This window comes from Thamnophis elegans, chromosome 12 (assembly GCF_009769535.1).
Source record: "Thamnophis elegans isolate rThaEle1 chromosome 12, rThaEle1.pri, whole genome shotgun sequence".
NCBI lineage: Eukaryota > Metazoa > Chordata > Lepidosauria > Squamata > Colubridae > Thamnophis > Thamnophis elegans.
In genome coordinates this window covers 31,508,163-31,533,591 of record NC_045552.1, presented here as the reverse complement: position 1 = coordinate 31,533,591, position 25,429 = coordinate 31,508,163, and the positions used below count along the sequence as shown (strand labels likewise).

Sequence of the window (25,429 nt, the reverse complement as noted above, 5' to 3'; positions counted from 1 at the left end):
AAACCACCTCATCCTCTGCCATCACCTTTTGCCTTCCATATTTCCCAATATCAGGTATTCCCTTGTTGGAATACCTGATGTTGGGAAATCAGGGTCCGGCCAAAGTATTTGAGCTTCAGCTCCAAAGGACAGTCAGGTAAAATTTCCTTTAGATTGACTGAGTGTTCCCTACTTGGATAATTAATCTCACAGGGATTAATATACCCCCACCTGTTGTGGCCCAGCAGGAGCCATTGGAGCTGCCAACAGACTCCGATAGCGAGGGACCCTATGAGTCGCATATGGAGGACCTTGGGCAGGGTTCAGACTCTGAGCAGGGACCAGAGAGGCTGGTTGGCCACCAGAAGGCGCCTGAAGCATGGAGCAGCGGTGAAAGCCAAAGGGAGTTTGTCCCTGACGTCAGGCCCTGGAGCAGTAGTGAAGACATCAGGCCCTGGAGCAGTGGGGAGGAACAAAGGGAGTTGGTCCCGGATGCCAGGCAAAGACGGGCAGATAAGCGTCGGCAGCAATTAAAGAGACATAGAAGATAATCAGGCCCAGGTGGTTGTGATTATGTTCCTCCCAAGAGAGTATATAAGAAGAGTCTTTGGGAGGAGACCTTTTGCAGGACACAACCGTTATACTAAAGCTGGAGAAGCTCTTGTGTATATTTCTTATCTGTGGGAGTCTGGGTTGCTGCCAAAGTCTTGTCTGTGAGTTAATTACTGTGAATAAATTCGCTAACAGTAACCTTGTGTCGACGTGACTCACCCACCTATTACTCATACCAAGTACATTTGATTCATATGTATTGCACGAGGAATTGGGTGAGCATTTTTTCTTCAGAGGGGTCAGACTTCATATTCCTTCCACGACTGAAATTGGGTATGATGAATGTGTTTTAAGAGTTGATGTGAAATAACTAGGTCAAAAGGACAGATACTATATTCATTTAATGGAAGTAATATTTGGAGTGTAAGAGCGTATAGGGTTGATAAACAGGAAGCAATGCAGTCAAATAAGGTTCACCCATGGTATTAAGCCGTAAACCATCAAATCAAACCTTTATCATAGTCAAAGACCAGCAGAAAGAGGGTGTGACATAAGGAATTAAAAAGCATAAATACAAAAAATAAAATTATGTATTAGAAAAGCTTAAAAACGTAAAAACAAACTGTCCTGGATATTTATGCAGTAATGATGATTTGAGGCTACTACAAATATATCTAATATGAGCACTGGAGAAATACATGTTCAGTTATCTCTATGAATATCTTTTGGGAGAAAAAGTTGTCTGCTATGTTTGTAAGGAATCTGTGTCAGCATTCCGAGTAATGCACCCATTAAAAACATAACTCCGAGGCAGGTATATCCTCAAAGGATATGTTTATTGGATACATCATATCGGCACAGCTGGTGAACACCAATTCTAACAGCTCTGCAGTTTCCACATAATTAAATAATCAAACTCCCTCCTCCCAGCTGTCACATTGTTCAATAAAGATGGAAGGCAGGCTCTTCTCCACTTTCAACAGCCACCTGTTTCAATGACCTTGGTTCCCACAGGAAAGCATTTTGTTTTGACTGGAGCCTGGCTACCTACTTCCCCTCTCCCTTCCCCCTCTCAGGTTTCAAGGCAACTATGAGGCAGCGCAAGATGGCTTCAGCCAGGTTCGCTTCAGAGTTGACAATCTGTTTGATCTTCCACTAGGTGCAGAGTTTGTCTCCCAGTTAGGGTAGTTAAAGTCCCCTATTACTATTGTGGTATTCTTCCTACATGCCTTAGTTGACTAGCAAAACGTTTATTTCCTCTGGTTGGGTGAGTGGCCTGTAGTGTCATTTTGACACTCATTCTTTTTTCTTTTTATATTGACCCAAATGCATTCAAAATGGTATTTGTCATTGTTCTGCTGTATTTCTGTAGAAATAAACAGGTAGTACTTGACTTCTTATAACAGTTCATTTAGTGACTATTCAAATTTACAATGGCACTGAAAAAAGTGACATGACCATTTTTCACACTCACCTTTGTAGCATCCCGATGATCATGTCACCAGAATTTAGAGGCTTGGCAGCTGGTTCATACTTATGACCATTGTTGTGTCTCAAGGTCATGCAATCAGCTTTTGCAACCTACGACAAGCAAACTCAGTGGGGAAGCCAGGTTCACTTAACAACCGGGTTACTAACTTATCAACTGCAATGATTCACTTAACAACTGTGGCAAGGGGACTCAACAGGAAGTTCTCCAGCTGGACAGATGTGTGGGGTGTGGGATTTTAAGAGTCTCACATGAACCCTGTCTGATAAACCATCTCAGAAATTCTTTTGAATCAGAACCCACACTGGAGGTGGGGGCAAAGAAGGGCAGCATCTCATCAGACCCTGGGGGAAGCAACAGATTCCTCGTGGGAGTCAGGGCGGCAGGAGGGGAATGGAAGAGATGAAAGGCTGGGCAAGGAAATTTATTTAACCCACATTTATAAATTAAACCTGGAAAAGGCAAAGAAATTTTGAGAACATAAATAATATTGATGGTCAGATTGGGACTTTATTTCTTCAAAAGAAAAGGAAAAAGGAAGGTGGAGGATTGTAACACCAGCCCCCACAGAAACTGATTGTTTGTAATGCTTTCAGACAGGATAGAAAGCAAAGAGGTGGCAAATCCACGTAATTAAAAACTTTAAATTTGGTTTTGGATACAGAAGGGTTTTACATTTATTTTGTTTGAATTCCTCCCAGCTAATATAAACAAGAAAAAAAGTCTTCTTACTGATAACGGAATCTTAACCTTGACCGTGTGGGAAGTTTTCATTAACCAACTGCCATAAATTAGAAGGAGGCAAGAGAAACTCTTGGCTGATTACAAGCTTGCTACAAGTGATTTATTTTGAGCAGTTATTAAAGGAAAGAATAAAACATCGCACTCAATAACAGGGAAATAGGAAGGTTTCTTTTTTCTTCTCTTTTTTCTCTCTCTTCTGCAAAAGATTAAGATGGCATCAGCTTCTCTTCCTGTTTCAAATTACTTGGATTAACTAAATTTTGAAATAAGACTTGTATAATTAACTGCAATCTTGGAACTGGATATTAAGGAATAAGATGGCTCCCATTGCGTCTCTCCATAGCAGTTGAAGTAAATAAACTTAAGGTGGATTAGAACTCTGAAACAAAAATTGTATAATTAACTATAACTTTGGAACTGGACATCATGGAAAACTGGGAATTAGAAGAACTATGTGAAATTTTAAAAAATCTGCATAAATCATTAAAATCAAGCCTAAATAGAATCCTGAACCCAGGGAAGCAGAGATCTAAAGAAGAATTCAAAGAAGAAGGGGGACAAGGCAATGAAGGGGGAGAAACGGAGGGAAGTAAAAAGCAGACAAAAAGCTCCATCAGCCTTTGCAGCGGTATAGGGAAAACAGTAAAAAGAGGAGGTGTCCCATCAAAAGGGAATAAAAAGCAGACAAAAGTGGTTTTGAAGGTTGTTAGTAGTATAAGGAAAATTGAACTAGAAGACAATGCCCCAACAAAAAGAAATTTAAAATACACTTGTAAGGGTGGCTGGGAGAAAACTGATGGGAATGGAGGTGTTAAAATAAAAATAAAGAAAAGGGAAAAGACAGGAACAGATAAGTGGGACAAAAGACTTACTAGGGAAAAATCAGACACCTAGATATGGGAAAATATAAAGCAAAATAAGGGTTTTATTCCTAAATATGACAATAAAATGGAGTTGCTAAATGGTTGAACGCAATAATGGAAAGATAACGAAAAAAGACAAAAATATATGGAATATAGATAAATATGAAACTGATATGGGGAGGCTGTAAAGCAGAGGTTTGTGTTTCACTTTTATACATAATTGAGTTGCCAATTGACGGAAAATGACAACAAAAGGATAACCAAACATGGATTAAAATATATGAAACATGGATATATATATAGAACTTTTAAAACGATGCTCAAAGTGAGATGTTTACTTCTTGTCATTTTATATAATAGATTAAGGGAATTGTAATGAACATTGAACACTGAAGTTTGTCACTTATAGACAATTTAAGGGTAATCTAATCCAAGATACGGAAAAATAGAGAGGGAACATGGAATATATTTACAATGGAAAACTACTGAGACTTAAAGAACCACAAATTAGGAGCGCGTAAGGATGTATAAGGATGTTGAAGAACGGTTGCAGGAACTGGGTATGTCTAGTTTAATAGAAAGAAGGACCAGGGGAGACATGATAGCAATGTTCCAATATCTCAGGGGTTGCCACAAAGAAGAGGGAGTCAAGCTATTTTCCAAGGCACCTGAGGGTAGAACAAGAAGGAATGGGTGGAAACTAATCAAGGAGAGAAGCAACTTAGAACTGAGGAGAAATTTCCTGACAGTTAGAACAATTAATCAGTGGAACGGCTTGCCTCCAGAAGTTGTGAATGCCCCAACACTGTCCGCACCCGACTCCTACACCCTTGCCCAACCGCACTGCCCTCTGGCTTTTTTCCCTGCCTCCCTCGGCTGATGGTGCTGGCCAGGAGAAGGTGAGACTGTACAGGGGGAGGAGGGCGCATGGCTCTGCGATGTGCACCAGGGAACTGGGAAGGAAAGCATTTTCAGGTGGCACGTGCTGGAACCGCCTGCCACCTCAAAGACGATGCACTTTTTTGGCCTCTGCATGGGCCTTTGGTGGAATGGGGAGGGAATTATGGTGCTGCCACCCAAAAATGCTTTCGCTGAAAAGGCTTTGAATGCAATTCCCTGGGCTGCTGGGAATGAGGCTCCATGTGAAAGTGAGGATCCCCGCCGCATGGAACCACCCGAAAATGCGAGTAGATGGGTGAAGCTACATTCGGAGTATAAGATGCACCAGATTTTCACCCTCTTTTCTGGGGATAAAGGTGCGTCTTATACTCTGAAAAATATGGTAAATATCCTGTGTCTGGAGGCCAAGCTGCTCTGCCAAGCCGGAGAACTCCAGGGTGATGGCAGGAGTGGAGAAATCATCCGCTGTCCGGATGCGGCTGCCCTTTCCACCGAAGGCTGCGCTGGACAGGAAGAACGGGGGAATTTGCGGGTGAAACTCTGCACACCGTGAAGCCACCGACGGGCCCTCCGGCGAAAACGCTCCACAGTCCGGAAGCGACGGCCGTGCCCGTTTCCGCCGCTGGGACCGAGGATCAGTCTTGAGCCGAGGAGGCGCTCCTTCCTCTTTTCCCGTCAGGGCTTGTGACGGGGAGTTCCGCAGGGCACTGCCGGAGGACGCCTCGCTCGCCCCGCCCCGCCCCGCGGTGACAAGCGAAGGGCGGGGAAGGCGGCCCCACCCCCCGCGGCAAGAGGGCGGGGGAGGCGTCCACGTGCTCTCTCGCTTGCTCGCCCGGCCAATCCGGGGGCGGGGGCGGCGTCGCGACGTCCCCTTGCGTCACGTCCGCCGTGAGGGGCCGAGGCGGGCGGCCGAACGGGAGGCGGCCTGGCGAGCGGGGCCGGCGGGGCCGGGCCCGGAGGCGGCGGTGATGGGTGAGGGGCGCGGCCAGGGGGCCCGGCGGGGCAGGGGGCTCGTCCTCGGCAGTTTTCCTCCCCCCCCCGCGGAGGCCTGAGGGGGGCGGGCACTTCCGTCGCACCGGACTCTTCCCTGGGTCTAAGGCGCCCGGCGCTCTCCCGGAAAAGGAGCCGAGCGGCGGTTCTGCGGGAGGGGCCGCGGAGAGACCGCTCCTGGAAGCGGCGAAGAAGCCCGGAGGTTTGGGGCAGCTCCTCTCCGCGGTCCTTGGGCCGGCTTGGCGGCGCGGTCTCCACTTCTCTCCCTCTGCGGGGCTGGACAGCCCTGGAGGCTGAGAAGGGAAGCCGCCGCGGATCCCCTCGGAGGCCCCGGGAGGGCGAGCGAAGGGCCGGCTCGTGCAGCCTCTGCCCCGGGGCCCCGCTTAGCCAACCCTCCGCCGCCTGCTCGGGAAACCAAAAGTCCGGCGTGGAGCTGCCCGGCTTTTGGAAACGCGAGCCGGCAGCCATGCGGGGCCCGTCGACTCGTCCCAGGGCGCCGCGGGGAGAACTCCTGATGTGCTAGGCCAGCCGAAGTCGGCCCGGGCTGCGTTGGGCGAGTCCGTTGCACGTGCAGGAGCCCCCCGGGCCGCTTCGAAAGAGACGCTGTGGGGGAAGAGCCGAAGTCTGCCTGGGTGGGGGGCGATGCAAGGAGAGGGAGCCGAAGGAAGGCTAGGCCTCCTTTCGGCCCTTCTGGGGATTGAGAAGGCCGGGGAGGGGGGAAGCAGGCAGGCTTTGGGGACCACCGAGGGGGGACGGGGGGGGGGTTAGCTGTAGTCTGTCCCTTTCCCAACAGCCTGCGAGGGGGGGGGAGCCTCCTGTGTGTGTCTGCAGATCATACTATCCCTGAAGCTTCCCAGGGCTGATCAGAAGAAAGTTGCCAATCTTCTTCCTCCCTCCCTTCCCTATAAGATAGGAGACCTCCATGCCAAGCCAGGACTTGGAGAGCAAGCCTTTCATACATCTGGGTAGAAAGAAGGCTTCCTTTCAGTCTGGATTCTCCCAAAATTGAAGAAATGCAGGTTAATTGTTCTCACGGTTAGGAATTCTCTCCCTAGGTCTAGGTTGCTAGAACTTTAGGGTTACAGAATGGCTGCTGCTCTTTTGAAGCTGCATAGCTTTCTTTTACTCACTTGGTCTTCCTGCCCACAATTGGGATTGAAAGGGAACCCTTACGGTTACTTTGAGTAAACGAATGAAGTATGTTCAAAAACTCATCCCAGTGACTGACCAAGATTCGATCTTGCAACTTTGAGCTAAGTTTACCAAGACCACATAGTTCACATACCATCCACCAGCAAGCAGCTCTAAACTAAGATTGCCTGGAAATGGCCTAATAAATGAGCTGCATGCTTAGAAAACTGATCTTTTGCATCTTGTTTAATATTAAAATGAACAGGAGCAAATTTTCTACTGTCCCATGAAGATTTTAACATATTTGTATTGTGTCAAGGTAGATAAATAGGAATCAAACTTATGTCTGTTGTTCAAGGATTTGATAGCTCAGCAGAATTTCTTGCCTTGCATCCTAGTATGCACTTTCGTATATTTTTCAGAATTGTCCCATTGAATCAATGAGGATTTATTGCTTGATAAATATATTCCTTTATTCCTTCTTAGCTGATAGCAGATCAGTACAGACGCGTGGCAAAATACAAATATAAATTCATCTTCTACATACAATTGTGTAAAATGATGCCAATGTTAGTTTAAGAAGGACTTTTATAAGAATATGGTGAAAGTTCTTGAGAACCAGCACAGTTCTGCTTTTCTTTCTGGCGAATATTTTAATCCCAAGGCCATCCAGAATTTTCACCAACCTGTGAGTGAAACTTGATCAAAATGTGGGTTGGGTTGGGTTGGTTAGTCAGCAGTGTGGCTCTAGCTGGCATGCTGTCATCAGGAAGGCAGCACATTGTAATAATTGTGTATTCAGAGTTCTACTTCCTGATGAAATATGGCTGTTTTTCTTTTGTCCTTGGGAACATTGCTGTTAGCATGACACAAAGCTGAAGCTAAAATCTAACAAGATAAGGCTCCCCCAACCTGGACTGCTTTTCTGACCAATTAAAAGTAAAAAAAATAAGTTGACTCTAGTTCATGCTAACCTAATCAGGGCTCAGAAATTAAGCAAGGTTGACATTTAGATAGCAGATTGCTAGGAAATTTCCAATCTCTTAAGACTAACATGTTAAAAAAAAACTCCAAAAAGAATTTGGAGATTTGATCTAGCTGAAATTCCATGTGTGTGGATGAAGTCAAAATCAAATGGAGGGAAAGCCTACTTTAAAGCAGGGGTGTCAAACACGTCATCATGGCGGCATCATGTGATCTATCGGGACTTCTTTACCCTTCACTAAACCGGGCCTGGGTGTGGCCAGTGCGTGACCCATCTGGCCCACAGAATGGGAGTTTGACTGCCCTGCTTTAAAGCTTTCAGAGTGCATATGACTTAGACTCAATTGGGCAAGGAGACTTATTCACTACACAAGATCTGCTTTTGCTCGTGTCAGAACTTCGTCTCGGTTGATCCCAAAAGCAAAGCTGAACCAGGTCTGGTTATTTAGGGTCACGTCTGGTTGGGAATTCCAGGGCCGTTGACAATCAGAGAAGTAGATGGTGACAAACTGCATGGAAGCCGTCCCCAAGGCTCAATCGTGACTTAAGTTCTTTGCCTTTACGTCCATCCATTGGTTTGCATTGCTGACACACCCATTTGGACCAGACTGTGTACTGGATCTGATGAAAGCCCTTGGCTCAGTGGCCTTCATTTCAGGAACCTAACTCTGGCAAGAGACCTTTGCAGGACAGAGCCAAGAGAAAAGTGGCAACTATGGATCGGGGCAGACTGGCCTCTCCTTGGTGACTTTGGAGCAGTGATCAGAGCCGTTGTTGCCTGCAAGTTCTTCTGTTTCGCTGGGCCTCAAAAACACAACTGTATTAAATTGAGTATTCCTAGGATAGTGATCTTTGTATTGTAGGGTTCATTGTGCATATGTGGACCTCTCTGTCGCTTTTCTGCAGATGATGTTTTTGTGCTCTGCCTGGTACATTTTGTTGCCTCAATGAAGTCCTTAGATACACAACAGGCAACAGGTGGACACATTCTTTTTGTGCGCCAGTGATCTCAGACTGGCAGATTAGCATATGTGGCTGCCCTGTGTTCTTTCAAAGCCAAAGCATTCCTTGACTCTCCCCAGTCATCTTTCGTAGGGAGACGGGCAGGATCTTCCATGAGCTCATGGTCCTCTTTGTTGAAGTACCACACCCTTTGGGGAGATTCCTTCAGCCCCTTGCCATTAGGGCTGGTGGTCTCAATTTCTATTGGCTGTAGCAGCATCAGTTGCAGCTGGTGTTTCAAGTTTGCTGAGACCAGCTGAAGTCTCCCAAAAGGAGGAGTTCATCAGTTCCGCACATTAAATGGCTTTAGTAGTGCAGGAACCTCTCTTGTACTTACCCTGTTCCTCTTGGTGCTTCTGCCATGGGTGGGCAGCCCTGGTGCCAGAGGACTGAAGTAGTTCACAGTCCCTTTGCTGAAATCATCCTTGGAATGCAGGGAGGGGAGGGAGACCTAATGCAGTGGGTCCTTCCTAAGTTTCTCTCTCTGGTTGCTTCCTAGGCAGCAGGTCTCCCCCTCCTCCCCCAAGGTCATCCATGAGCAAGAAACGGTGTCCGGATCTATGAATTTCTTGTGTGTGGTAGTTATGATAGGAAATCTCCTTTGAGAAAACGAATTGGGCTTAAAGGAGCGTCTGCCTTTCCTTTGCAGAACTCAGGATGAAGCGACGAACCTCCGATAGAGGCGGTGGGGAAACATCCACCAAGGTCCTCTGCCCAGGGATTTCCAGCAGTAACACAAAAAGAGCCGGGCCGTTCATTCTTGGTGAGTAAGAAGGAATTCTTGCCCCCAGGGATACTGTCACTGACTTGCACGTATTCAGTGCTGTAAGATCATGAGGTGTGCAGGGCTCTTCCTTTGCCTGATGAGTTCTTCCATCAAACAGGATGACATTCCTGGTCCCCGACAAACAGACAATCTATTCAGCCAGGCTGCAGCACTGCAGAACTCCTCAAAGGTGTCACAGCCTCTTTTCATCACCAGATGGGATGAGGATCGGAGCACATCCTGTCTCTAATTGCAGCATTTGTGAATAAAGGTTTTGAATCCCTTTCTGCTGTGGTCACTGCCAGCATAATTGTCCCTAGTACCCCAGTGTGACTTGCTCATCAAGAAAAGGTGGGCCACAAATGTTGAAACTACCAAATTCATCTTGAGTTGCACTTTCTCAGAAAAGAGGGCAACACAGTACAGGGTTTACACTTTTGTTTGTGTGTGACACTTCTGGCTCTGGTTCCAGAGCAGATGGCCATGACATTCTCCTGCTCTTATGCTGAGCCATCACCATTTCAGCTTCCTATTGGCCATCTCTGTGGCTTAAGGGAAAAGACATCTTGCTGGGCAGAGAGGCTAATGGGGCAGGTGTTCTATTTTTATGTTCCCAGGCCCACGTTTGGGCAACTCCCCAGTGCCTAGCATTGTGCAGTGCTTGGCAAGAAAGGATGGGACAGATGACTTCTATCAGCTGAAGGTAAGGAGCAATTTACACAAGTCATTTCCCCAAAATAACTGATACGAAAAAGTGTTTAAACCTAAAGATCTGCTCAACTGCAGAATCTTTAAAGGTGGATCGAATGCAGTGAATAGGAACAGGAGCCCTGGCGGTGCAGTGGTTCAACTGCAGTATTGCAGACAAATTCTGCCCACAGCCAGGAGGGCAGATCCTAATGGGGCTTCAGGTTGACTCGGCCTTCCAGCCTTCTTTTTTTTCTCTTTTTTTTTTTTTACATAGAAAGTTTTTATTTTCCATTTTCATAGCATATAATCACATGTATACTATTACATAGTCAATATCATGTTGTATTATTAAGTAATTACATCAATTCATCTTACCATCAACTACCAAAGGAAAAAAAAAAGAAAAACCCAGTTATTGGCTCTTCTGCTCTCCATACACCATATTTATACCTTATCTGACACTTTCTTCCTCCTCTCTCTTCCCCCTTTCTACATCCTGTCTTCCCTCCATCATTTTCTACTCTACTTCCCCTTCCTTTCTCCTCCTCTCTCCCCTTACCACTCCTCCTTATACACCTCATCTTCCCCCTTCACCCTGTCTCCTATCCCTCTCTTCCTATCTTTCTTCTCTCCTCTGCTTCCCACTCTTCTTCTAATTCACTTGGTGTGTTTCAGCTTCTGAGCAAACTCCCTTTTGTGTTGATGGTATTTATAATTCCATTTCAATATACATAAAAAAGAAAAAATAGCAGTATACATGTACAATCATCCAACACCCCCCCTCCAACCTAGTAAGCTCCACTCCCTCCCACCCTCCCCCCAACCCCCCAACCTTCCCCCACCCTGACTTCCCAGAACCAATACAAGGTATAAATCTTTAACAAAAACAGTTTACAATATACTTAAAGAGAAAGTAGAGAGTTAATAACGTCTTTGAATTGAGCTTAGCTCTTCCTTGCTAGGCTAACTATAAACAATTTGTATCATTTCTGATCTTAATCATAAGCTATCTGAAATTTCCTAAACCCATATTTATTTTGAATATAGTCAATCCATTTTTCCCAGTCTCGTTTATATCTCTCGTTTGAATTATCCTTGAGATATGCAAATATTTTAGCCATCTCTGCTAAGTTTGTGATTTTCAATGTCCATTCTTGGATAGTAGACAAATCTTCCTTCTTCCAGTATTGCGCCACCAACAATCTAGCTGCAGTTAACAAATGCAAAGTCAAGTTAATCTCTACTGCTGTACAGTCAGTAATTATACATAGCAAAAAATAGGTGGGGGATAAACTTTATCCTTTTTTTTTTTTAGAACATTTTACATAATCCATCATATTTTTGTCCAGAATACCTTAACCTTTTTATAAGTCTACCATGTCATTTAATTTATATTGGTGTTTTTTCCCAACCCACAGTAAGGCATTCCTTAGAATATGACTTTTAAAATTCTTATCCACCTTTTTATTATATAGCAAATAAGCAACCATATACCAAATCATACCCTTCAATATTATTCTATCCTCTGTTAAATTGATCCAATCGCTTAACATTCCATATTAGAGATTTAGTTACCATCATTAGCCCCCTGAAACTTTTTAAGAGCCATCTGAACATCTTGGAATTTAACCTTTGGCCTAGCTCCTCCCACTGCTTCTGATGTAACACCTGTATGCTCCTGAATGGTGGCTTGTGTATGTTGCTTTCTTAATTCCTGTTCCATTCGTCTAGTAACCACACGGTCTTGTCTTTGTTCTTTAGCTTCTTGTACCTCTGAGAGAACAAGTTGATCCCCCCTTGTTAATACTTGAGTTGTTTGCTTTCCATCATATCCTTCTTGTTCTCTTTGTCTAGATCTAGAGGAAGGGGGTTGTCCACCCTTCAGTACGTTGGTGTAGAAATCTTGTGCCTTCCCTACTGTATTGAGGTGATGTCTTTTTCCAAGGTAGCTAAACGTGATGCCGGCTGGTGCGTCCCATCTAAACTGTATCTGGCGATTTTTAAGCTCTTCAACTAAAAAGGCATAGTCTTTCCTAGATCTCAGCATTTTAGGTGGTATCTCCTTCAAGACAGTCACCTCCCGACCCCGAATTTGAAGCTTACTTTTGTAGGATTCCTGCAATATCATGTTTCTCACATCTCTAGTGGCGAAGTAGACCACTATATCTCTTGGTAATTGTTTTTGTTTTGCCAGCCCGGAATTAACGCGGTAAACCTTTTCGATTTGCCAATCAAGATTCCCTCCTGACCTTCCCGCCATCAGGTCGAAGGCTTCGGAGAGAGTCTGTTTCAGGTTCTCTTGTGTATTTTCAGGGAGGCCCCTTATCCTTAAAGCAAATTCCATTTGCCTATACTGTAGCATTATGATTTCATTTTCTGCATCGCTGACCTTTTGCTGGACCGCCTCCATCTTCATTACTAAGTTCGTATTAGAGTCACTAAGATCTTCTAACTTTTTTTCAAGTCCAAATGCATAACCAGCTAGCGAATTCAGAGCCATCAGAAAGTCCCCCTAATCATTTGGTTACATGTCCTAAGTTCTTCAGACATCTGTTTGTTAGAAGCAGCTATTCTTCCTTAAGTTTTGCTTCCATCGTAACAGCATGATTTTTTAACACATCGATTAATTCCTTCTGCAGAATTTCCATTGTCAGGGGGTCCCCTGCAGAAGTAGAAGGGAGTAATGATTGTAATTTAGCAGAAGGCGCTGGTAATTTCCGGCACTTTTCGATGCGGGGGGAGGAGGGGGGGAATTTTTGCTTAGAAGCCATCTCAAGTTTAATCTTCTTTAGTCAGTTAAAAAGTCCAAGCAGTCCAATTATGCAGTAATTGCTATTTGGTTTGATAATAAATCACTTCTTGGTAATACATCACTTTTAGGCTTCGCAAAAATTCTGTCTGAGTCACGCCCCTCCTACACAGCTCGGCGCCATTTTTCATAGAACTTTCAACAAGTAATTAGCAGAAAGAATTCTTTGCAGATGGAGCTAAGGATTTATACATACAATTAGATGTTCACCAATATTGGTTCAGCTCGGCTTGAAGACCACAATAAATCATTTGTGCTGAGAATGAGCGAAAACCTTCGTTCTACAACAAAAGGCAGAATGAATCCTGGCTCAGAGCTGCCATGCTGCAGCCGGTGCCCTCCCCCTTCCTCCCAGCGTTTAGGCTGAAAGGGCTAGTTGGAGAGCTTCTGATGCATAGCTTCTCACCCCTCTCTTCTAAGCCCGAAGATAGGGTAAATAAATTGCTAAACAGCTTGATAGATTGCTTTTTAGATAGTTTAACGACACCAAGATTCCAGAGCTGTTAAAAATAACAACCCCCTGTCAGGCTCCGCCCACTGGAAGTCCAACCTTCTGTAGTCAGGAAAATGAAGATCAAATTGTTGGGGGAAATATGCAAATAATGCTTTGACACTATAAACACCCAGAGCACCCTAAGTGCTATTGCTAAATAACAATAGCGCTTAGACTTACATACCACTTCATAGTGCTTTATAGCCCTCTCTAAGCCGCGTACAGTCAGCCTATGGCCCTCAACCATCTGGGTCCTCTGAATACTACTAGGTAAGAAGAGAGTGTGGTAGGCAAGACCTGGTTGATCTTCTGTGGAAGGTCAATGTGCAGTAGGGGACACCACAATCAAAACCTGGGTGGTTCTCCTCAAGTGATACTCAACCCTTTCGAGGAGCGATGCCTTTTGCAGCTGTCCCATTACCAAAGCCACAGCAGCCCCTTTGACGTGCTGATGCTTTTCCAGAGGGCTCAGGTAGAGAGAGGCCTTTTTTACACCTTCACTGAGTTGCTTGCTGGGGCTGGGGCTGGGGCTGATACAAGATTAAGATGTGAAAACTGTTACATGCCCTAGAGCTCTTTAACCTCCAAGTCCGTGCCCCAGGCATAGCAACAGGGCATAGGAGGAGTATTGGGGAAAGATGTACCCCCTTGGCTTGAGCCAGACCAAAAAGGAAAGTAGGGCCTCCTTTCTTTAAGATGCCAACTTTGTGCTCCAAAGTGATCTGTGCCCTGCTGTGATTTTGCTCACCTTGCACTTGAGACTTGCGCTTTCTGGTTTCCCTACAAAAAAGGTCCTGTCTTGAGCTGCTCTTCCTTTCTCTTATTCCCAAAGATCCTCACCTTGGAGGACAAGAAGGACCATGGCACAGAAACCCAAGAGGAACGTCAGGGCAAAATGCTGCTGCATACCGAGTTCTCCCTCCTCTCCCTCCTGCACAATCAGGATGGGGTGGTCCATCATCATGGCCTTTTCCAGGTAGGAGCTGAGCCCATTACTTACTGGCCTCTCAGCACTGACCTGGTGGAGCCTCGAGAGGCTTTCTCGATCCTCCCAGTAGCGCAGCCCATGTTCATCGGTTTTGGGGACATTGTGGTTTTGATGTCATGTGCTGCTCACAGTCCCAGTCCAGCTTCTCTGTCTGTTAGGCTCTGCCCATCAAGTTTACTCACAATTGCTTAAGCAAGTGCCAGTTTACTCACAATTGCTTAAGCAAGGGGAGAGACTGTTCTCAGAGAACCTTTGGCAAATCTGGGACATGATTGCTGGGAAAAATGTGACGCTTCTGGTAAGACCAACCATTTCTGCACCCACCCAGTCCTTCCCCAAATCTCTGAGAATTTCATTAATGGTTGTAAAGAGCAATCATTTTGCACAGGTCCAAAACCTGCAGTTGTAGCCCTCGTGGAGAAGCAGCATAGAGCGGGCCTATGTCTAATCAGTGGGTAGGATGGGCGTCTCCCTGCACAATTAACTCTGGTCCCTGTGACTTGGTCTATGCAGGACCGAACCTGCGAGCTGGTGGAAGATCTGGAGTCCAGTCGGATGGTCCGAAAAATGAAGAAACGTATTTGTTTAGTGTTGGACTGCCTCTGTGCCCATGACTTCAGTGACAAGACGGCTGATCTCATCAATCTCCAGCACTACGTCATCAAAGAGAAGCGGCTCAGTGAACGAGAGACCGTTGTCATCTTCTATGATGTTGTACGGGTGGTGGAAGCCTTGCACAAGGTACCATGTTTCTGCACTTATCCCACAGTACGAGAGCAGCCGTGTTACGGAGTACACACCAGCCCAGAATCCTGCACGGCTAGAAGAACGTTGCGGTCAGGGCACCAACCCTAAATTTTACTGAGAGCCATTTGTCACCTGCCTTGGCAGGAGCAAAAGAACAGAAGTCGGAAGTGAGCTGGGCACTTTTCTCAGGGGATTCCACCGGGGGCTTCGTTTGGGTCTTCTGCATTGGGCAGAATAACCTCAGTTCTTCTAATTGCAGGATTGTTTTATTTTTGCAGAAGAACATTGTGCACAGAGACTTGAAACTGGGGAACATGGTGCTAAACAAAAGGTGTGTTCCTTCTGCAAATTGCTCGGCCAGGGGATGGTTGAGGGTTCCCAGAGGGTCTTTACTTGTCCTTTGCACACAGCTGGGGAAGTGGGTAGCAGGTTTTCTGCAGAGACCCCCTGAAAAGTTCCAACTGCTATGTCATGTCCAGGGCAGATGGCATCTCTCCTGCATGCCCCTCTTTTTGTTCTCTGCTGGGCAAAGGTCCAAGAATGGGCGACGCTTCATCAGGGGCAGTTGGTAGCGCTGGAAGAGTCAGTCAGGAGTTGGGAGTCTGGCCCTGTGGGGGCTCTCGTCCTTGATGAAGCAGACAGAAAGTTTGTTTCAGCCATGACCAGGGAAACTGCCTTCATTAAAGCGAATGGCACAAAAGTATCCCTTAACAACAAGTATTAGCAACCATTTGAGGACGATGGCCCTTGGTGTAGCTACTCTGCCAGTCACCAGGGAGACCAGGCTGGCTAGTTGTCTTCCAGAGAGCCTAGATCCAAGAGGCTGCCCACTTCATCTCTTCATTAGGCCCAGGCAGACCGAGGCATGTATCTTGGCAGCAAAAGCAGCGTTTTAAGGCTTCGGCAGGAACCCTCTGGCCTGCTCTCCTTCCCTCATGGGGAAAGTCCTGTCCAGACTCTGGGCGGGAAGAACTGATCCAGAAGCCTCCAGCCAGATTGTGAGAATTCCTGTATGCCTGCAGCTCTCTGGCCTTGGAAAGGAGGCCGAGTCGGCTTGGTTTGGGCTTCGTCTGAAAGGCTTTGGAGGAAAAAGGAGCTCTTACTTAGAGGCTGAAATTCACCCCTTATGTGGGGAAGCAGGGCTCAAAAGCTCTCTGCTCTAGGGATACTCTTCATTCAGAAAGAGAAGCTCAGGCAAACTTACTTTGGCTTCTGCCACCTACAGCTTTTCCTAACCTCACCCTTTTGACCCATATTTTGGCTGTTTCCAGGTCAAGGGGCTACAGGGTGGTCTGTGAGAAAGCTGTTTGGAACAAGGAGCTGCTGAGGTTTTGACTAGGCCTCGTAGATTTGAACATTCTGAGCAGAATTGATGGCTTCAAGTAGTTTGAGATCAGGGAGCCTGAAGGGCAGCTCCTTCCCTCTGAGTTCAGTTGTAATTTCTTTTATGCGCTGACCTGGATAAGGGCTGGATCCTGAGAAATCTGGACTTCGTGTCTGCTTCTGGACACCACAGTCTAAAACAACATGGACAAAGTTCAGCATCTCCAGAGAACGCGTACCAAAAGGAAGGAGGGAATGGAAACCGAGGCTCTGAGGAATGATGAAAGCAACCGGCCATGTTTAGCTTGAGGGGAAGGACCCCTGCCACTGTCTTGGGACAGCTGAAAGGCGAGGAGGAGGGGGTGAACCTCTGTTGCTGTGGGGAGGGGGAGCACAAGGTTGGGTTGGCCTCTGGAGATCTCTTCCAACTCTACAATTCCATGGAAAGGGCCCCTTTCTGGCAGCCCATGAAATTTGGAAGCTCTTTGTGGCTGAATTCGTACCTAGTCTTGGATTGCAGAAATTTGGTTTGGTGCATTTGATTGTTTGGCTGCCACGAGTCCCCTGTTCTCTGCAGTAATTATGGCTCTTTTCTTGGTTTTCATCCTGCAGCTGCAAAAGCCCCTCCTCCCGTGAGAGATAGATAGAAATGACAAAGTAACTCTTGCTTGGCAAATGTCCCTTCTTCTACTTTATAGGAAATCCATCCTAATTCAGTATTTTGTCTGAGCTGGAAGTTTTTTTTCTTTTTGAAGCCAATGTTAAGTGAGATAGAATACCAAAATATTTGTCCTTCTATGAAATCTTCCAATTTAATTCTGCTTTTAATTCAGAATTAAATTGATGGTCCTCTCAAAAGAGTTTTTTTTTAAGGTGCTGTGTTTATATGACAGCAATTTGGCACTACTCCTTTTCTAAGGTTCTGAGAATTCTGGCGATTTTTACCCAGCTGTGTGAAATAGAAAGAAAGCTATGCCTGCACTGCTTGTTCCCTCGGGTGGGAGGGATGATGGCGGTGGGTATTCTCAGGCGATATTAGCCTTCCCTCTGTCCCCAGTGCAGCACCCAGGATTCTCTTCTGCCCCCTCTTCCACTGCGGGCTCCCAACCCCACCCCACCCTCAGATAGGAGGCTTGAGACTGAAGGACTGGACCAAAGCCAAAGAGACACAGAGAGCTTTTGGGCAGCCCTAGTTCTCCAAAGTCTTACAAGTCAATACATGGTCACAATACTTACCCCTGGATGCTATTTAAATTGGGGAGCATTCAGATCTAATCAGTCCCATCGGTCGTGAAAGCTGACTGGATGCTCCTCTATTGGGCCTCTGCTTATCCATTCTAAAATCATAGAATTGTAGAGTTGGAAGGAACCACAAGGATCGTTTGCCCCAACCCTCTGCGGTACATAAAGAGTTACACCAACTGTCAGAGTTAGCTGTCCAGCCCCTTAAAAAGCTCCAGAGTCTCAAAACGTAAGCTCCATCGATAGACTGTTGTACGTATCTTGCCATATATTTAAATGAAATCTAGGTAACCACAGCTTACATCAGTAATTTCTGATAGTCGTAGAAAACAGTTGATAACTATCTTCTCTGTGACTCACACACCTGAATGCAGTTCTCACGTCTTCCCTGTGTGAACCTCCTATGTTCCTTCAGTCTGTTTCAGGAACTTGTATCGCCTTTGTTGCCCTCCTCTGAATCCTCTCCAGCTTCTCTCTCCACTTCTCTTCTAATTCTGTCTTTGCTTCAGGACCCACCGAATTACGATCACCAACTTCTGTCTTGGGAAGCATTTGGTGAGTGAGGATGACCTGCTGAAGGACCAGCGAGGCAGCCCTGCCTACATTAGTCCTGATGTCCTCAGTGGTAAGTAGCATCCCTTTCTCCAGGACATCTCTGGCAGCCATTTTCTTTACCCTGAGGGCTTCCCTTCCTTTCTGACGCTGCTGCCTCCCCTCTATTCCCTTTTCTGAAACATCTCAGGCGTCTGGAAGTGGATGGGTTTCCAGACCTTTTCTAGATTGCTCCAGACAGAGCTACAATGGCTCTAAAACCTCATTTTCTTGGTTGGCTGGTGACCTGGCGGATGGAAAAGAGATTCCGCTTGTTGTGACTGGGGGAGAGGGGAAAAGAGGAGCTCTGGCATCTTTACTCCTCCTACCCCGACCTCCACACACTTGCAGCTTGGGGGAGGCCTCCTCCTCCCAGTGCAGAAAGAACATGAGCTCAACCAGCAGGGCGGTGCAGCCTCTGCTCCTTAGTGGGCCATGCTAGCCTGCAGGTGCCTCCTCTGCCCTGCAGGTCGGCCATACCGTGGCAAGCCCAGTGACATGTGGGCGCTGGGAGTAGTCCTCTTCACCATGCTCTACGGACAGTTCCCCTTCTACGACAGCATCCCTCAGGAGCTCTTCCGCAAGATCAAGGCTGCCGAGTACACCATCCCAGAGTGAGTGAAAGCAGCCCTCGGTGCTCCTGTCTCCCCTGAATCCCCCCTCTTTCCGGCTCTGGGGGTTCAGGCCCCAGCCATCCTCCTAGCTCCTCCCTGTTCTCTGGCAGGGACGGGCGGGTGTCCGAAAACACTGTCTGTTTGATCCGGAAGCTGCTGGTCTTGGACCCTCAACAGCGCCTGGCGGCTTCGGAAGTGCTTGAATCCCTCAGCTCCATAATTACATCCTGGTGAGTGGGGAGGGGAATGTGAGGGTGGGGCTGCCCTGGGAGGGCAGGGGGGCTTGGAGTGGCTGTGCCCTGCATGCCAGCCCAAACCTTGCCAGATGGAGGGTAAGTTGGATTGGGCTGCCCTTCTTCATCCGTCCAAAGGTAGAATCGTCCATCCAAAGGAATCCTCTGGGGCGGCTTCCGTGTTTGGCAGCTCCCTTGTTTTGCCTTTTTCTCTGGCAAGGAAGCCGCTTTCTGCCCCCCTTGAGAGGCTGCCTTTGCAGAGGTTTCAACCAGAACTGGGAGAGCTCCAGGTGGCCGAAGGAGATTTGGTTCTGGATGCATTTGTCGTTGGGTAGCACAAATGGGAGAGATGATGGGTGAAGACAGGATGCCAAGCTGGCTGACTCCTGGCCCATCTTTGCCAGTCTTTGGGTAACTCTGGCGAGGGCAGCATCCCAGCTCAGCCTCAGGAACTGAAAGGTGCTGCCCCTGTTCTCCCTCCCCCATCCTGATGGAGGAGCATCTAGGCTAAGAACGGCTTCTGTGGCCTACACTCTCACCCTCCCTGGGCTGGCTAGGAAACGCTCTCCCTGGGCCAAACCTAGGAGCCCAGTGACGGCTTCCTAGCAGGAGCCTTTGCCCTGCTGATCAGCAAGCCTTTGTCTCCCGCAGGCAGTCCATGTCCTCCCTCAGTGGGCCCTTGCAGGTGGTGCCCGATGTTGACGATCAGGTGGTCAACCCAGAACATGCGCATGAGGTAAGATTTGCCATCCCAGCCTGGAGGGTCTCAGACTGAGGACCATCCCAGCTGCTGTTGCTGATCTTGAGGGGACGGTCAGGTGCTTTTCCTTCTGAGCCTTTTCCAGCAGCTGCTTCCAGCCTTTGGACCCCCTCTGGGCAGGGTGTCTTGTCTGCACAGGTTCCTGCAAGGAGAGCAGTGAAGGCCCGGGATGGTCTAGCTCGGGATTGGCCTCAGTTGCTGACATTTCTGTGTCTGCTGCTCTCCCAACTCCTCTCATAGGCTTCTCCCTGTTAGTCTGACGTGCAGTTGATGCAAACTGGCATTTTCTACTACCAGGAGATCAGTGGCATGGAAACATGTGTGCTTGTGTGCGTGCACAGGCATGCGTGTGCAGGGAGAATAGGCAGGACTCTTCTGAAAGCTATTTGCCAGACTGTCTGCCCTGCTTCTTACTGAGGCTGGGATTCTTGGGGATCAGGAAGCCGCTCAGGTCAAGCACGTTTGTCTCCTGGTGGCAAAAGGCAGGGAGGGACGGACACAGTTCTGGTCCCCAATAGGCTTTCTCCTCCCTGCAGGCAAAGGTGAGCGAGGAGTGTTCCCAGTACGAGTTTGAGAATTACATGAGGCAGCAGCTCTTGCTAGCGGAGGAGAAGAACACGCTCCATGAGGCAAAGCACTTCCTGCAGAAGCGGCAGTTTGGCAGCATCCCTCCAGTGAGACGCCTTGGCCATGATGCCCAACCCATGAATGCCCTGGACGCTGCCGTCCTCGCACAGCGCTACCTTCGGAAGTAGCTCCTACAGGAGGCAGGAGTCGCGCTCCACCTGCCCTGCCTGGCACAAGAGTCGGGGCCGGGCCTGGGTGCCAAGCGATGTAGCAGTCTTCCCTGCGTAACGAGGGGTCTTGCTTGCCAGGGTTCCCCAAGAGGACAAGTGAAAGACCCCTGGCTGGGACCAACACCTGTGGATTTGAACTCCCGTCCTAGAGAGTAGCAGCCTGCTTTTACTTCTAAAATCTACCTCTCTGCCTTTTTTAACCACACTGTTCTCCAGACTGAAATGTAGAGCAGTTTTGGCAAAGGTTGTCCCAGCAGGCTCCTTTCCTCACACAAACTCTGGAAAGCAGGTGGACTGCATTTTGCTCCATACGGTTTGAATAAGCTTCATTGTTTTTTTTCCCATTGTCCATCATCCTGGGTTTCAAAAAGATGACTCCTTCTTAAACCTATTTCTGTTCAATACCCTGGGTTCTGTTTTCAGTTTAAGCCCCAGGTTGAATTAATTTGTGCAGGCATTAATTTTGCACACCACAGCCTTGCAAAACGCTTGTTGAACTGAGAAAATTTGCTCGCAGATTCCAGCTGGGGGAAGTTTCAGCCCAGCGCTGTTTAAAATGTAGCTTTTCTGGAGACCAAAGTCTCCACGCCACTGAATTATTTTGGATCTCCTGGGTGTTCTGTTTTGGGTTTGATTTTTTTTTAATGATAGCTTTTGAAAAATGCAGTAATGTTGCATTAATTCTGTTTTATCTCTTGCCCCATTAACTACGGAGGCATGTTTGAAGGGATAACTTTTTGATAATGTGAAAGGGGGAGTTGTCCCTTCCCTCTTCCTTCTATTCCATCCCCCCACTTACAGACCTCACCTCAATCCCTGTCCCCCCCATGTGCTCTTGGCACGCTCTCACCATTGTCTCTGGTCACAGCACTTGCCTGTATGCACAGGTTGGGGGGGGGGGTTGTCCCTTGCTCCAAGCTACGATGGGGCTGTGTGAGGCTTGAGCCATGGGGTATTTTGGGACTGGATGCCTTTCTTGCCAGATAAGTCATGCGCAGCATCCTGGGGAGATGATTCTGTCGCAGAGTCTCCTGTTTCCTTTTCTCTTCCATCATCAATTCATTTTCCAGCAATGTTGGCTGTCCTTTGGAAGACCTGGATGCTGGTAGCCTGGAGCAATCCCGTCAGACAGTGCTTGACATGACATCTTCCCTGGAGGGGAGGGATTGAGCAAAGAAACCCTTCGGAAGCCATTTCCCCAAGGTGAGCATTCTCGTGATTGAAGTAGTACAAGCAGATTTCTGACTGGTGCACAGGAGAAAAAATACAGTTCCAACCAGGTCTAAAAATCTGTTGAAATCCAGGTGAGGCTTAGCCTTTCCTTTGGAACCGCTCCACAGGAGGTGGGTGCAGATGGTCGGTCTCTGGAAAATAGCAGAGGAGCCTGCTTCAAGAGCTAGGTAACCCCCACCCCACCTTCTCTCTTTGCGGCTGTAGAATCCAGGCCAGCAAGCAGGGTCCTTTCCCAGCAGCTTTGCCCAAGGATGGCAGCAGAGGTTGGGGCAGCAGCAGCAGCTCTTGTTGGCTGAAGTGGAAAGTTGTGCACTTCGCCTTGGAGCTGCTTTTCCACAGCCTTCCAGGGAGCTGCCTTCTCATCTCCTGGGGAGCCCTGTTGCAAGGGAGCCTTGAGGATGATTCCCAAGACTGAGAGAGGAGGCGCTTCTGGTGTAAATGTGGGAGACATACAGACATAGTCCCTGCGCTCTGCAGGGATGTGCGCTCAGGAAGGAGCCCTTGGGGGCCTCACCTGCAGCACAGTTTCCCGGCCTGCTTTAAGTTCCACCCCTGGTTTACATCTTCCTATAGAAAGGTTGCAAGCAGAAGCTACCTGGGGAAGGAGCAGCTTTCTGCCCTCCAGAAGGACTGATCAGGCTCTTCCCAGGAGAGGAGCAGGAGGCTATACCAGCGGAGTCATCTCCCAAATCCTTGGAATGCTAACTTATTCCTTCATAGCTCTGTCCTCTTCCCACTTTTAATTTCTTTACCCTTCCCCAAGATAGTTAATAATATGTCTGAATGACCTGGTCCTTCTCCCACCCTTGACAAAAATAGCAATACTCCATGGAGTTGAGTGTTGGGAGTTCCACCATCTTTTGCAATAAAAAGCTGACTGGAAAGGGAGCCTGGGGTGGGGTGTGGGCCTAGAAAGGGATGTTGTGAGTGCTGGGTTGGCTTGGGGAGATGTCATGTTGGGTGAGATACCACAGACAAAATCCCTCTTGTAAAAAACTTGCAAAGAACGTTTGTATAGAGACCTATTTTTGTATTACACTCACCTAATCCAGCATGCCAGCAATAAAATTTCATAATATAGAATTCATGCACTCAGAAGTCGATTATTTCAACAGTTCCTCTACCCCACCCCTTCCAGGATGGGATACGGAAAACTCAGAGTTCTTTTGTAAGAGCTTTTTACTCATCTCTTTTGACAGCTGTTTCTGTCTGTATCTCTGGGGAAGTGTAGATGGCAACACCTCCTATCTCGAAAGCTTCAGCTGGGGCAGGCAACACCCTTGCCTTGCCTAAATGCAAGCAGATCATTCTGGAATATCTGGGCACAGAAAACGTTCTCCAGTTATGAAGATCAGTGTTGAATGGCAGTAAAAACACCAGAGAAGTTCTCATTCAGGGACCTGGCTATGTTTCATCGTTGTAGAATGGGGTCACCCATCAGTATGGTATCTGGTATCATCAGGATGTTGATGGCACCCAATTATATATCTCCACCCCTAGCCAGACATTGGCTGCTGTGGCGATGCTGGCCAACTGCTTGCAGGCTGTCAAGGAGGAACCTTGGCAAAGGGAGAGGCTTTGTGGGGGGGCTTGTGCTTGAGGCAGGTGGCAGCCATGGTTTGGGGTGGGGCTGGGCTTTGCTTTGTACAGATTCATCTGGTGCACCCAAATACGCCCTTTCCTGGACCAGTAGACCTGGCTCATGGCCAATTGTCTCCTGGTCACATCCCATTTACTTCAATGCACTCTACATGGGGCTGCCCTTGGAGACTGTCCAAAAGTTGCTGCCGGTTCAAACACAGTGATGTGCCCAGTAATTAGTTCCCCACAGTTTGCCTCTGTAACACCCATCACAAGAGCTGAACTGGCTTGTAGGGTCTTTCCAGGTGCAATTCAAAGGTGCTGCTCATCGCCTTTAAAGCCCTAAATAGGTCAGGGACAGGTTATCTGCCCCTCCCTAAGGACATCTATTTATCCTATCAGGTTAGATAGGGTGGGTGCACATAGGGTCTTAGTCCTTGCCCTTAAATATTGCCATCTTATGGGAGCAAGGAAACCTGCATTTTCCATAGCAGCTCCTGCTCCATGGAGCGCTCTTTCCCCCTGCACTTTGGCAGGCCTTAACCTTCCAAAAAGCACTGATGCCCCAGCTTTTCTCCCAAGTGCTGAAATAGAATGAGGTGGCTACGTGTTGGAAGCTTAATTTAATGCCAGGTTTTTTTGTTTTGTGTATGCCTTTTAATAGTTAATTTATTTAAACTTGCATGCCGCCCATTTTGCCATCTCTGTCTCCCATTCCATTAAAACAGACCATAAAACATTAAATAGGGGGTCATAAATTTAAAATTCAATTAAAATAAAAGTAAGCAGGATAGAGACGATTCCAAGGGCACACAGGAAGGAGGTGGGGTGTTGCCTCCTTCATTAGCCACCTCTAAAGGGCCACAATCCCCTTCAGGGCCCCAGGCTGATTGGCACAGTCCTATCTTCAAGAGGATGGCAGCAGATCTGACCTTGGGGGAGCACGATGTCCCAGAGGGCAAGAGTTCGAGCAGAAAAGGTTCTTCCCCTGAATCCCACCAGCCAGAATTGCTTGACTGGCAGGGTCTGCAGCATGCCTCTTCTGCTGGCACAGGTGGGGCAGGGCAATCCCATTGGGCCGAGATGGTTCCTCGGATAACCTGCTTCCATGCCACAAAGGGCTATAAAAGTGATAACCAACACCTTAAATTGGATTCAAAAGCAAACTGGCCACCAGTGCATCTTGCACAATAGCAGTTTAACATAGGCTGCCCTCGGGATGCCAGGAACTGTCCATGGGGCTGCATTCTGCACCAGCTGAAGCTTCCAGATACTCTTCAATGATAGCCTCATCTACAGCACATTGCAATAGTCCAGAAGGGAGATGACCAGTGGTGGGTTCCTACCGGTTCGGACTGGTTCAGCGAAACCAGTAGTGGTTTCGCGGCCTGGGTCTCTGGAACTGGATGTTCTGGATGCGTGAGAAAGCTAAAAAGTATTGGAAAAAGATTAAAAATTGGCTAGAATCAATAACAGGAGTCAAAATTGATTGGATACCAGATGTATTTTTACCGATTTGAAACTGCTATTAGAGGGAACAGGACGTTCCAATGTATTGTGTAAAAGTAGTGTACGTCTAAGTTCTGTGTGTGTTTTGTATGTTTGTAAATAATTTTTTTTAAAAAAATAAAGTCCTGGAGCCAGAAGCTCCACAAACTCACAGCCACTCAAAACTTACTAGGATTGAGGGGTGTGGCCTGAATTCTAGCAACAGGACGTGTTCTCTGGAGGGCTCGCTGAAGAACTGTCAGATTCCTGCTGTATCAGGGGAGGGGTGACCTGTAACCCCACCATAGCTGTCCTGGAGAGACAGGGAAGAGGGGGGGCGCAAATGGGTGTGGTTGGGGAACCCGCAACTCCCCTAAAACGCCTGCTTTTGCCCTTAGACCCAAAGCAGGAAAGATAGCCAATGTGAGCTATCGCAGCTG

At 47.5% G+C, this 25,429-nt stretch overlaps 1 protein-coding gene across 1 annotated transcript; it reads left to right on the top strand.

Annotated features, from left to right (window-relative positions):
• The first annotated feature begins 5,425 nt into the window (after positions 1 to 5,425).
• STK40 (serine/threonine kinase 40) lies at positions 5,426 to 25,161 on the top strand. The gene is made up of 11 exons (XM_032227445.1): positions 5,426 to 5,499; positions 9,284 to 9,397; positions 10,018 to 10,103; positions 14,225 to 14,368; positions 14,894 to 15,121; positions 15,406 to 15,458; positions 18,202 to 18,317; positions 18,753 to 18,897; positions 19,008 to 19,127; positions 19,782 to 19,866; positions 20,427 to 25,161. The coding sequence occupies exons 1-11, from the start codon at positions 5,496 to 5,498 to the stop codon at positions 20,643 to 20,645; spliced, it is 1,314 nt and encodes a 437-aa protein (XP_032083336.1). The 5' UTR covers positions 5,426 to 5,495; the 3' UTR covers positions 20,646 to 25,161.
• The last annotated feature ends 268 nt before the right edge of the window (positions 25,162 to 25,429 follow it).